The sequence below is a fragment of the Mesoplodon densirostris genome, chromosome 9 (genome assembly GCF_025265405.1).
Source record: "Mesoplodon densirostris isolate mMesDen1 chromosome 9, mMesDen1 primary haplotype, whole genome shotgun sequence".
Classification (NCBI taxonomy): Eukaryota; Metazoa; Chordata; class Mammalia; order Artiodactyla; family Ziphiidae; genus Mesoplodon; species Mesoplodon densirostris.
In genome coordinates this window covers 83,812,298-83,825,732 of record NC_082669.1, presented here as the reverse complement: position 1 = coordinate 83,825,732, position 13,435 = coordinate 83,812,298, and the positions used below count along the sequence as shown (strand labels likewise).

Below are 13,435 nucleotides of genomic sequence, written 5' to 3'. Positions count from 1 at the left end.
TCAGTAGCAGGTCAGAACTTTGAAGCACGGTGCGAGTGGTATTTGGCTGATGTTTCTGTCTGGCTCCAATCTTTGGTAGAAGCCTAAGATTCCTTTACTGGGATACCTGATCAGGATCGTGAATTTTTGTTGAATATTCTCTGATATTCTCCTAGAAGAACTTCATATCCAAATTCAGACTTGTTTCTCAAACATGTTCTATTGTTTTCGGTTCCAGCTTCCTATTTTAACTAAAAGAATTTGCTTGATTTTTTTAAATAACAGTTCTAGCTGTTTGAACTAAAACATGTTTCTAAAGGAGAGGCCGTATTTTGGAGTCCTTGCTCCCATTTTATTGAATAATTATCTAACTTATTTTCATTGATCATTCTTGACAATGGGAATGAAAATGTGGCAAAGCAAGGACAGCCCATGCATGGTATGAAAAAATATCACTGCTATGTCTATGGAGGTGGTGCCTGCCAGAAGGTATGGACCCAGTAAATCTAGACTCTTCCTTGCCCTATTATAAGTCAGATTCTCTCCTTACACATACACACATTCATTCATTCATTCATTCATATTCTCCCTCCCTCTCCTTCCCTTCTTCCCTTTTTCTCTCTCCAAAAATATATTTTGTTCAGCAAAAGTGGCATTACAGAGGGTTGATAAGACTGTCTTTCCTATTTATCTGACTTGGAATAAACCTGCATCATCTAACTAATCTCACTTCAAACCAAGATTTTGAAATGTCATGGCAGGTCTCTTGATCTTGACACTAAGAGACATTTAAGTTTCCATGAGATTACATTTATCAGGACTTTTATGATTGAATCATAACTTTTGACCAAAAGTTTCCTCCTTTTACCAAAGTTAATAACCAGAAATCCTGTAGCCACAGCTAATCAGACAGCATCCTCCAAAGCAGGAAGTGAATTTCAATTCCTGGCCATAGGAATCTTCAATCAACCCTTCCCAAGACCCTTCTCTTTGCACCTAGACCTCACGGGAAAAGGTTCATTATATACTTCCCTATATTTACCAGGAAAGACTATGAAGTCATTTTGGACAGGCTAGCAGCCATGAAAAGCCAATTAAAAAGCTCAACATCAAGTCAGCCATTCTGTGGATTTTTACACAAAACTTCCCTTATGCTCAATTATAATCTAAGAATGCACTAGTAATTTGTTTTCTATCTTTAGGTCCTCCACAGTTGAAATCCCTGACATGTGATTAAAAATTATCCTCTTTGAAAAGTAAATCCTTTTGAATCAATTTTCTGCTTATATAGAAAAAAAAAGAGGAAAAAGAGAAAAAAATATACTCTAAGAAAATTCTGGTCTCATGAGATTTAGATTGAATTTACACTGGGTGCTGTCTTGGCTTCTCATAAGCTCTTCCCTAACTCACAGACCCTGATCTAAGACTCCATATTCCTTATGTTCTTTATGATCAGTTGGCCAGTTAGCTCTGCCCCCACTGAGGAAAGCTCAGCCCACCCATGCCTGACAGTTTAGGAAATCAGTAAGTTTAAAAGCTCACAATCCCAAACTCCCGAAAGGAAGCAGCTGTATCATCTTTATTCTAGTTGCTCTGCAGAAGAGTAGTACTAATGTCCATTATCCACAACACCTTGTTCCTTGGCACAAGATAAGATAGGGCTTTTGCAAAAAAGAATCCGTTTATCACCTACACTGAAGATTATTTAATTTCTATCTATCTTCCTACATATATATTCATTAGGTAATATTTAAAACTAGCACTTTTGTTACTTCGTCTAGATTGCTGTTTTGTTTTGGTTTTTTTTCATCTCCAGCTCTAGTTTTTATTGTCCCCTCACAGGTCTCTCTTAATGCAAATTCCACAGCCCAAATCCCAGCCAGAAGGAATGACAAATAATTAAGGACAAAGATGAAAATAATAATTCACATGAAACTGTATGATGAACTTTGCATACTTACGAATATATGCCAACAATTTGTTAGCAAGGAAATGGAATAAAGCTCTTCAGACCAATGAAAAGTTAGTTTTGTCTTAAGAAAGAAAGGTGGAATATGTATATAATGCCTAAGGGATGTCGAGTACTTGCCATAGGAGGCCAGTACAATAAACAAACAAGTACCAAAGTGTCATTTTTCAGTGTTCCCTTATTTACAGACAAGTTACAAAATTATATAGAAATTAAACCCACTTGCATATTAGAAATGCACTTCAATTCACCCATGGATCCAAGAGTCATTGTTTTAAACAGTGTATTTTAACCTCCTTTCAAAATATTACCAGCTCAGGGTCAAAAATATTCCTAGATTAGAATATTAGAGCTATCCTCAACATACAATCTTCCAGATCACTGGAAATTTTAAGAATCACTGGTTCTTAAAATTTTATGAGAGAAGTGAAAATGCAGTTGTCATAGTTCCCACCTCCAGACATTATTTCAATTGTTTTAGGTGACTGCTAAGGATCTACATTTTTGTAAGTGTCCCAGGTGGTCCTAATTCTGATGGTCTTCCATCCACATTAAGAAACATCACCCAGAGTTTTCTAAACTCTTCAAATGAATCTTGTAATACAGAAACTATATCCCATCCCTACCATGCTCACAACTCTCTAGTGTCTCCCTATTATGTCTCAAATGAAACCAAAGATCTTTACTATGGTCCACAATGTCCTACATCATCTCATCCCAACAACCTTTCAGACAGTATTTGCTACTAAGCCCCTCCCCTGCTTTACTTCAATTACAGTAGCCTTAGGGAGAATACACCTTGCAGTCTTGGTACTTCTTTTCTCTCTTCTTCTAAACTCTTCATCCAGATATTCACAGGACTCCCTTCATCCCTTCAGAAAGCCATCAGCTCAGATATTCCCTTAGGAAAGGCCTTGTCTGTCCTCTATACAAAATAACACACTTCTTACCCTGACTTATCTTATTAATAGCACCCATCACTGCCTGGAATTATATATCTGTGTTCACTTTCTGCCTCTCCTACTAGAATACACAGTTCTTAAGGTCTGGAAGTTGGCAGTTATGCTTACTGCCGTGGTCAATGACGGGTAGTAAGTGATCAACAAAAGTCTGTTAAATGGAATTGAATGCTATGAGTCACATTTTGATTTCCTGAGAGCATAAGTTACTGGTAAGACTTTGGGTTTCCCAAAGCACTATTACTGGTATTCTTAAAAGTGAGGAAAGTGAGGAAGATGGAAGAATCAGGCCCACATAAGAGCAAAAAAGACGAGACCTTTTACTTTTAGAACAAAACCTTCGCCTTCTATTTGACATTATTTCAACTGTCTTCCTACTCTTTTACGTTATTTTTTTCTCATTATTAACTTCTGATAACTCACTTATTCTCCGCACACTTTTTAGGATTATGATCTTCTTTACATAACAGACTTGTCAAAACTTCCAATGCAAAATGGATTGCACCATACCAGGATATGTATCTACATGTATATTTACATTTTGTAAAACTGCCTTTTAACCGCTTAGAATGAAAACTTCTTCCTGAACAGAGAATACATTTATCTCATGTGTCATTTACAGACAATAGTTCTCTATTTTTAAACAATTCCATTCTATGCAGAAATGAGTGCACCTGAATAAAGGAAAAAAGTGCCAATTTGTGTTTACTGGGTAAGAAAGAGAACACCTTTCTAGTGACTGTCACCCAGGTATCTTTTTGACCCATGTGTCACTTGGGCTACTCATATTTAGATAGGGGACTGAACTTGAAAGAGAAGGCAGTACATTTCTATGCAGATTCATTTACATTATAACATATCTCCATATGCTTCCCAAAGGCACCTGCAATTTACCCAGCCTTCACCAGAAAGCAAACTGATTAAGGAAATAGCCATCGACAGCCATTAATTCTAACCTTTGCAGAGAAGAATGAGTTACAGCTCTCCCTAGTTAAAACAGAAAAATAAAAAGGATGGATTGTAGTATATTCAAAGACAAAGCGTTCAAATAAAAAAAAAACTTGAAATTTGTTAACATTGAACAAAGCATGTGATTAGATTAGTCGATTCTTGCTAATGTTGAGATGGCACTGGTCCATGGCTAAGGAGCTCTCCATGGTGTGCATGTATCATCTCACAGCATGACCAGCAACACAGTAACCAGGTAATAAGTCTCCAAAAGGTATAGACCCAAAACTCAAAAGCCTTTCAATGTAGTTAGGCAGGCAAGAAGTAAAACCATAAATTATATAAAAAATAGCACTTACTAATGTCAAGTGTAATTCCAACTATAGAAGATGTAGGCTTGGGAGGTTGAGAAGGCTTCATGGAGAAGGTCAGTGTAAAGGCTGGCTCTCAAAGGAGAAAACTAAAGGACAAAAAAATCCAGTGGAATCTACTAATGCAAGGAGATATGCAAATGTACACAGAAATGTAGAGACGGTGTTTCACTCTGGGTTTCTTTTCAATACCAGATCATATCCCACACCGTCAAATCTAGCTGCTGAAGTTAGCGGGAGAACAATGCCTATTTCTATATATATACTCATGCTCAGAAAACAATATAAGACACATGGAGAGTAGGGAAAAAAAGAGTGAAATCATTCTTACAGCTCTGCAGGAAGAATCATACCTCCTTTTCAGGGAAAGTTCTTTTCACCTTTCCCCTTCTTTCAATGAAAGAGAAGTTAAATTGTACAGTTTTTAACAATCTACAGGCCAACTCCTTTATAGATAATTCAGACAAAGTAACTGATTTATTTTCTTCTCCATCAGGCCAGGTAAAATTTCACCATTAAGTAGTTTCCCCCCAAATGGCCTAAGAGTTCACCAGATGAGAAACACAGGGTTGCATTATATCAACTGGGCACCTCATGATAAACTCCAGTACTGTATGAATAAATGCAGAGCTAGCAGTGATACTGAGGGATGTGGAAAAAGTAAGTCACAGGGAGTATAACTAAGAGAGAAATGCATTAAAATAATAGAATAAAGAACATATTTATTCCTTTCTTATCCCTGAGCGTCCGTAGTAACCCCCAGCTAATTAGTACTGCACATTTCTAGATAATGTTTTAAGGTCTTCAGGGCAAAAAAAAGAATAAAAAATTGAAATCTCAAAAACTACTACTGATATTTAATTGTGTAACTATGGGCAGGCCAAAAACAATCGTGTATGTGTAAAAAGACGGATTTTAAATAAACAACAGCTAAGTTTCCTTCCACCAGGAATTCAGAAATTAGGGAATAAGAAATCTGAACTTCATTAACTCATTTTCAAAGATGAGTATAATTGGGAGGAAAGTTTAGACAAATACAAAATACATGACATCAGAATTAAATAAAGTAATTATACAAATAAAATATATATAAGACCAAGTCTATCTGTACTCTAAAGGGAAATCCTGAAAAGAAAAACAAAAATCATAACAGACCCACTGAAAATTAGAAACCGGTCCCTTTTCTAGGATGCCGTGCCAAGAGAACACATCTCACCTCTTCCTGGCATACCTGTGTCTTGCAACCAAGCAAAGGCTTATAGAAAAAGACATAGAAAGCTGGGAGAACACACTTTCAAAAAATACATACGTCACGTCAAATATTATCTCTAATTCAAATGGTGACTAAAACAAGATGAAGACCCTTAAGATTTGGTTCCCTGTAATGCTAAAGGAGGAATACATATCACATTTTCTACATCTCTTTAAAAGTTCATTTTCAGCTCTCATCAATTAACATGCTCTATAAAGAACTTTGTAAAAAATGTGGTGTAGTATGCCAAAATAAAAATGGATGGTACTCATAGTATGGTTCTTCACCCAAAAGATAAATTTTGGTCCCCCTGCCGCCCCGCAGCCTGGCACCTTGTGAAGATGTATTTGATTAACACGTTAGCAATATTCATGCATAGATGCTGGCACAGGAGAAACTATAATTCCACCCATTTTCAGTATTGCTGGGTAAACCAGAAGTCTCTACATAAATGATTCCACAAGATACACTCCCAACATTCCCTAAAGCTATGTAGTCAGAATAGTGATGAATAGAAGGAAGATATTTCAAAGTTTCTTCTTCTTTTTAATTATACTTTATAACATGCACTATATAAAGTATATAACATATACAACACAGTTAATATATGTATATGTTGTATGGGATATACAGCATATTTGTATGTTATATGAAATAGAACATATATGACATACATATGATATATTTTATATAACTATATAATCCCCCTACAATTGTGCCATTCTAAAAAGAGGAATTTTCCTCATACATTGTTAGGAAAATTACAATAAAAGTATTTTGCTTTTTTGTTTCTTAAAATAGCAATTTACCAACTATATTAAAATTAAAATATTATAGATTTAGTTTTGATAGTCTTATAAATAGACAACTACACTAAGTTTTCTATGAGCATAGTTGTAATTCTACCATATTTGTTTCTGATGAATGTACACTATAAATGAAATTTTTGTTTTCCCAGGTTTGCAGGGAAACCAAGAATGCAGGTATTGCCTAAAATAATAGGTCCCCAAATATTTAATGTGCCACCTGGTACCTCTTCTGATTCACAAGTCATTAGCCTAAGGTTCAATGGTAAACTGAACCTAAATATATGTTTGTAAAATCGTTTTTGATTACGGGTGAACATTTGGAAATTTCCTAAATTTGACACCATTTAAGTACTACCACCTAAATGAAAAATAACAACAGGATGTTACTGCCCAGAGGTCATTAAGACAAAAGAGGAGTTCCAGGCTCTTATTCTTCCAAGGCAGTTTAGGGTAGTAACTAGAGGTTACATTGCAGAAAAGAGGGAGGCCAGGAGTAAAAGGGTCATCAGGGCCCAGTGCAGGTCAACAAGTATGCATAGAAAGAAAGGATTGAATGGAGGAAGAAATATACAGGGCCACCCAATTTAAACATTGTTTTAAAAAAACCTTTCTGACATTCTTTCATTGATTTTTTAAATTGTGCTCTTGATGTTTCATACTTTAATTAATAGGAAATGGGTAGGCTTCAAATTACATTTTAAAGCATTCACTTTACTAGCAAATTAAATAATTACTTATGTAACAAGCATGGTTAAAATATGGAATAATGATATATTTGCTATTTCAAGGAGCACAAAAATGATTAGATGAATACACAATAGACCCACTCATTTCTTCAGACCGAAAAGCCAACTGAATATTGTCTATAATGACCTGAGAGGTAGCAGATAATTCTGCCAGTCCTGAATTACAAAGTTCTTGGCTCTTTCTTTTCATGTAGATAATGTTTGTATGAGCTGGAACTTTCAAAAACCACTGTCTAGGATTGCATTTTCACGTCTATTATCATTAATTGATGAATATTAGCTGCATTAAAAATAACAGCCACATAAAAAGAGTTCATTGACTGTAATGGGAAATTCCTGATCATCTATCAGACATCTATCAGATTGATTTTAGCTTCAACTACTGAGTATTTTCCAAAAAGTTTGTATCTTACACTTCATCGTATAAGACTACAGTGTAAAAAATAAATTCAAGCAATGGCTTTTGTTAATACTTTCTATTCTTAAATGAAGCTGTTGAGTCACAATGCAACCAAAGTTAAGACACCAAAAAGGCAGGATTTTTTTTTAAATCTATGTTTTCAGAAAAGTCTAATACATTTAAAATATATTTTGATGAGAAACAGAAGACATTTTTTGAGAAAACTTTGCTGTATTATAAAGCATATGCTTTGTTAAATGTTCGTATATATTCTCCAATAAATGGGTTGTATCTTGATTGCAACAACATTTCTACATCTTTAAAGCATGACTGCTATATTACACCAGGATCATTAATTACCTTAATTTCCTGAAAATTAAAATTTTCATCTATAGTGGAACTTAAGTCTTAGAAGTAACTCCCATTTTGCTTCCAAGTTCTGAGAAAGTGTATGTATTTCATTTTTCTTACATACTAACATTCAGAACACGTGAACTAAAACCATTTCATAGATTTTACTCAGGTATTGTGATTTAGTTTCTTAATTCATTTCAAAAAGTAGATGCTTCTAAGCATTTTATTTATATAATAAAAATTGTCATCAGTGGTTAACAATTCCTCATCTTTTCCTGAAAACAAAAATAGGTTTCATAATAAAATAAAAATTTGAAAGTCATTTCAGAAAACAAGGTTTAAAATAATACTAACTTCTCAAGTCTAGAATAGACATTTCTAGCCTGATGAAATTAGCATCTCATCAACATTCATTATAATAATGCTTAAATTCAATCAGATAGAGGGCATATAGTGTTAAAATGACTTACTGATACTTCATGAAAAACACTGCCACAGACACCTAATTTTTTAAAATATATTTCCTTTTAATACTTCTTCTTTCATTTCCTCTTAACATAGAGTCCTCTTTTTATTCATAGGTACTTCTAATTTGAAGTCCTGATAGTGATTTATACTATCCAACTGTCCTTAATAAAGACTTCAAATGACATAAAGACAACAAGACACAAACCTCTTGGTTACAACTAAGCACCTGCACTACTAAGGTACTCTGAATCTTCTTCAAAATGTGTCACAAGATTACCAACAGGATAAAAGGGAAATATAAGCAGTAGGTTATAGAATTTTCACTGATTCATTTTTGAAAATCCACCAGTAGGCCTTCAAAAATAAGTGAGACTAAATCAAAATCATAAGTCATTATATTTTACTTTAACATAATTTCTTGACTTAGCCCCAAATTCTTCACGTATAAAATATTTCATTAGTTAGCCATAGGACCACATGAGAATTTTGTTCAACACAATATGTCTAATAAAATGAAGTTGACTTTAACCACATTGTCATTTAAAGTAGGCAATTAAATTAGGCTGAAACACGAAATTTAAAAAGCAGCCTTGGGAATAACTTTTTTTCTTACAGCCATTACCAAATCCTACTGAACAGATTAACCATGCAAGAAAAGCAGCATAAAGCTGAAGAAAGGGCACTAACATCACTACTTGGCTTATCTAAGAACTCATAAAAGTAAAAGGCTCTTACCATTTTATTTTACTATATACTCTAATATATAAATGCTGCTACTTTTCTGCAGTTTAACATTATTAATAATGTCATATCTTTCTTCAATCGTCTAAAAATCTTAACTCTAGCTTAAATTTTATTTTAAAGAAGAATATTAATTCAGAATATGTCCCTTTGGTCACAAAACACGATTACCACCAAATAAAATAATGAAGAAAAGAATTCTAAAAGGAAATTGGGGCCCAAAATTCTCTCATGCAACCAGCCCTTGGTGACCATCAATCTCATCAGATACTGCTCTGCCCTCTATGTGTATTTAATGAATATGGGCCCATTGCCTGATGGATCTGTAGTTTCTTAAAAAAACGTGTGGATAAGAGTCATTTGCTTCTTTATTTGAAGCTATGAGCGTAGAAACTTAAATATGTTGCAAATATCATTCCACTGCATTTTGTAGAGTTGAGCAGTTTCAGCCCTGATATTCTAAAACACTGCATAACTTATCAGCCATAATGAAAATGCATATATATGAATATGTGCATACATATTACAAAATCCTTTGATAATATCTATAATCTATGTCTTAAAATGCTGTAAAATGAGAATTATGGTTCTTAGAGGGAAAATGCATGCCAGAAGTATTCATATGAAAATAATACTTCAAATGTACATGGAAACTTTTCAGTTCAATACACTGAAGCACTTTCTAGGCATTTCAATATACAGTGTGTATTTTCATACCTTTACTTGGACACAAATTTTGTATTTTTCATTGTCATTCTATTTTTATGTCTTCATACATATAATATCGATGATCTTTATATTCGGGAATTCCTAAATTTCTTTCTGTATTTATCACTTTCAGGCATCAATACTCAACACTGGCCAGCAACTCCCTAAATACTTCAATCACTATATCATACTCATTTCATAGATCAAAAGAGTTCTTCAAAACCATTTAGATAATATTTTCCTGAACCCATTTAAGAAAGCGAAAGATTATTTGCTCTGAATAAGTATATAACTTTAATGAGTGCACAACCACCACATATATATTCCACCTCCATCCCATTTCCCTTGATGGCACTTACCCTAGTGTTGTCATGGTGACGATGGTGTACCAGAAGGCAGCAGGGATGCTGGTGAACTTGCTAGCGGAAGACCCCTTCTCTGCGTAGAACATAACCGTAGCGAAGATGATGATAGCCATGGTGAGCGAGAAGAGCAAGAAGCCCAATTCAGAGGCACAACTCTTCAGTGTGTACCCCAGGATGCGCAGGCCTTGAGAGTGGCGGGAAAACTTAAAGATCCGGAAGACCCGGAAGACGCGGAGTGTGACAAAGGCTCCACTGACATCCTCATTGTCTGTCATCACCAGCCCAATGTAATAAGGCAGGATGGCCACCACATCGATGATACTCATGACGCTACGCACAAAACGGTAACGACTAGGAGCTGCTGCCAGGCGAAGCAAGTACTCAACGGTGAAGATCATGACACAGGCTGTATCCAAGCAAAAGAAGGCCACGGCGTACCGCTCCCCACAGGGCAGTTCTTTAATGTGACCTGGGCTAGACCCACAGGGCACTGTTTCTACCACATTAGCGATGACTGAGACGGCAATGAAGAACCCGGTAACATAGTAGAACACCAGGGCCATTGTGCTGGTGTGAGGGTTCTCAAAAGCCCGCCAGACCCTCTGCCGAGCCGTCATGGTGGGCAGCGCGCTCTCTCCGGTGTTGTCGGGATCAACATCGTCCTGAAGACGCTCCGCGTTCTCTCGCCGGCGATCCTTGTACTCCTCATAACAGCAGTCGCCAATAATTTCTGGGATGAGGCCAAAGAAGGCTAATTCTTCATCATAAGCGGAGATGCACTCATGGCGAGGGTAGTGGAGTTTCCCAGTGCGGTAGAAATTCAGGATGTGGCGGAAGATGTCTGGGTCACGGTCAAAAAAATACTGCTGAGTCTCTGGATGGTAGAAAAAGTCCCTCTCCGAACTGCCCAGCAGAGTGTCTGGGTACCGTTCCAGGGTGTCCTGCCATGTCTGGAAACGAGTGCCACTCACATTCAGCACAATTAGAGCATCCTGAGTCCTTTTCCTCTCCTGCCTCGGGGGAGCTGGCATGGGCCCCGAGGCCACAGGCATCCACCCAATGGCCGCTGCCCTTGCAAAGGGCAGCCACGCTGCTACCCCCGCCGCCATGGTTCCTTCAAGTGCAGGCCAGAAGGGCAATCAAGTCTCTACAATGGGTCACTCAAAGTAGCCACAATCACCCACTTCCTCCCGTCAGACAAATACTACTGAGAAACGTGGTCCAGAGGTATCAGCCTTATTCCAAGGTAGGGCTCCTGGTGAAGTCACAGTTCTCAGAAGGGCAAGTTTCCCTCAAAGACAGGTATTTGGAGTAACGGGGATAAAAATACAATGTCCTCACAATCACACCCAACAAAAGCTAATCAAGCCTCTTCCTGCAGTCGGACCAGGCTAGCCCCGGCACAAATAAGTACACAGGTGGCTTTAGATGCCGCAATTTCTTCAAACAGGTGTCTTTGATTTCTCCCGTAACACAGTCTGGAGTGTGTGTCGTGTAGGATAGAGGAGACGAAGGACACACACTCAGTGGTATTCTTTTGAAGAATTAGGGAACCCTTCCACCTTCCCTTTCAGCTCTTTCAAACCTTCCCTTTTCAAGTGGCCCTTCCCGCCAAAGGAATCTCAAGAAGGAGACCTGTTGTTGTAGCTTCCGAGGTGCGGTCACAGCCGCTGCCCCACGTCTCTTTGGGAGTCCGGTCGCCACCTCTACTCCTCGGGATGTATTTGCAGAGACGGAAGTGCTGTGCGTTGGACGCGGCTAGAGGGCATTAATATAGATCCTCCTCCCTCACGTCTTCGAGCACCCGCCGTGTCTGCCAAAAGCATTCGCCCAATCTCCCCTTTACTCTCTTGTCAAGTTCAGCTCAGGTGCAGTGTGATAGCTACAGAGCCCGGGAGCTGGCAGCCGCCACTGCCGCCGCGGCAGCAACATCTGCTTCCGCGCAGAACGCGCCTCGGCCGCGGTACATACCTGGCGAAGCGCGCGCCGGGGCTGAGTTGCGGAGACTTTCTCCTCGCGGTGCACCCGGAACGGGAAAAGCTGAGAAAGCAGCTCGCGAGCAGCCGAATCCGATGCGCCGAGGGAGCATAAATAAAGCTCAAGCGAGCTCTTCTTCCCCTTCCCCCATTCCTCCGTGCCTCCTTCCTCCTTTTCACCTTCCAAAAGCCAGGCGCAGGCGAGCCGAGCAGCAGCAACAAGTTCAAAAGGTGCGGGGGAGTCGAGAACGGAGGGGACTCGCTCCTGCCAACTTACTGCGCCGCGGCGGTTGCCGGGGCCCGAGCGGCGCGGTGCGGGGCGGCGGGGCGGCGGGGCTGCGGGGCGGCCGGGCGGGCGGCGGCGGCGGCGGCGGCGGCGCGGCGGGGCCGGGGCCGGCGCGGGCAAACGCCGGAGCGCGGAGGCAAGAGGCGCTCGGCAGCGCGGGGGCGCGGGAGGGCTGCTCGCTGCTTCCCCGCCAGTGGGTGGTCCTGCATCTCCCCGGGCTCCCCGCTCCGCTCTTGCTCGTGCGATCAATAAATAAGGAGAAAATAAATAAATAACCGCGCGCACGCCCCGCCACGCAGGTTATGCAAGGCGTCTCCTGCCTTTCCCTCGACTTGACCTTTCTCCGCCCCCGCCCCCTCGGGCTCTTCTCGCTCCACCCCAGCCACGCACCAGCCCCGGCGCAAAATGTCACCGAGGGAGAGCATCCAGGTGGATCTGCTGAGGAGGAGTGCGAGCCTCGTTGAACAAAGGGAAGCTTCACGCGCTCGCCTGCGGTGGTTTGGTGGAGGAGAGGAGGAAGGGGACCGATGCCTTGCTTCTGCCTCCCTGGGTCCCGGTTCAAGGCGAGCGTGGGGGGGGGGGGGGGGGGCGGGGGGCGGGAGGGAAGGAAAAAAAGAGAGAGAAGCTGGGTAGGAGGGTGAGCAGAGCGGAAAGCGCAGGAATTGGCTGTCTTCTGAGGGCTCTTGGGTAGCAAGACCTGCAAAGCCCCGCAGCGGAATTTTTAAGCGCTTTTTCCTCTTTCTCGGTCTTTCGGTTTGTTCGAACCAGATGTTAACGTTGCAAGAGTTAATAAGTCATGTGTCCCACTTGCTGAAAAGTCAGACAGCCTCCTTGGTCGGGGTCTTGCCACAACTCCTTTTCCTGTCCTTTGCAAATGACAGGAAGGATTTAGAACCCTTTTCTAAATGTCAGCGTCGAGGGGCGTGCGTCTCACTGAGTGTGCCTTCCCGTTCATTTTCTCTGCGCATCCATGCGCACACGTAAAATGATTAACGTAAAGGGGTCCCTGTGGGGGGTAAGTAATGTGGGAGACTAGGAAATTGTCGCTTTCAACGGTTTTGTTTTTCGGGTACCCCGCCCCCAAGTCGTTAGAAATCTTCTTTA

The 13,435-nt window shown here is 39.9% G+C and overlaps 1 protein-coding gene across 1 annotated transcript in view; it reads right to left on the bottom strand.

The window, feature by feature from the left end:
• KCND2 (potassium voltage-gated channel subfamily D member 2) overlaps positions 1-11,178 on the bottom strand; it is a 476,861-nt gene extending 465,683 nt beyond the window's left edge. Inside the window, exon 1 of the mRNA XM_060108272.1 lies at positions 10,064-11,178. Within this exon, the coding sequence (XP_059964255.1) occupies positions 10,064-11,178 (1,115 nt within the window). The remainder of the gene's footprint in view (positions 1-10,063) is intronic.
• Positions 11,179-13,435: the final 2,257 nt, after the last annotated feature.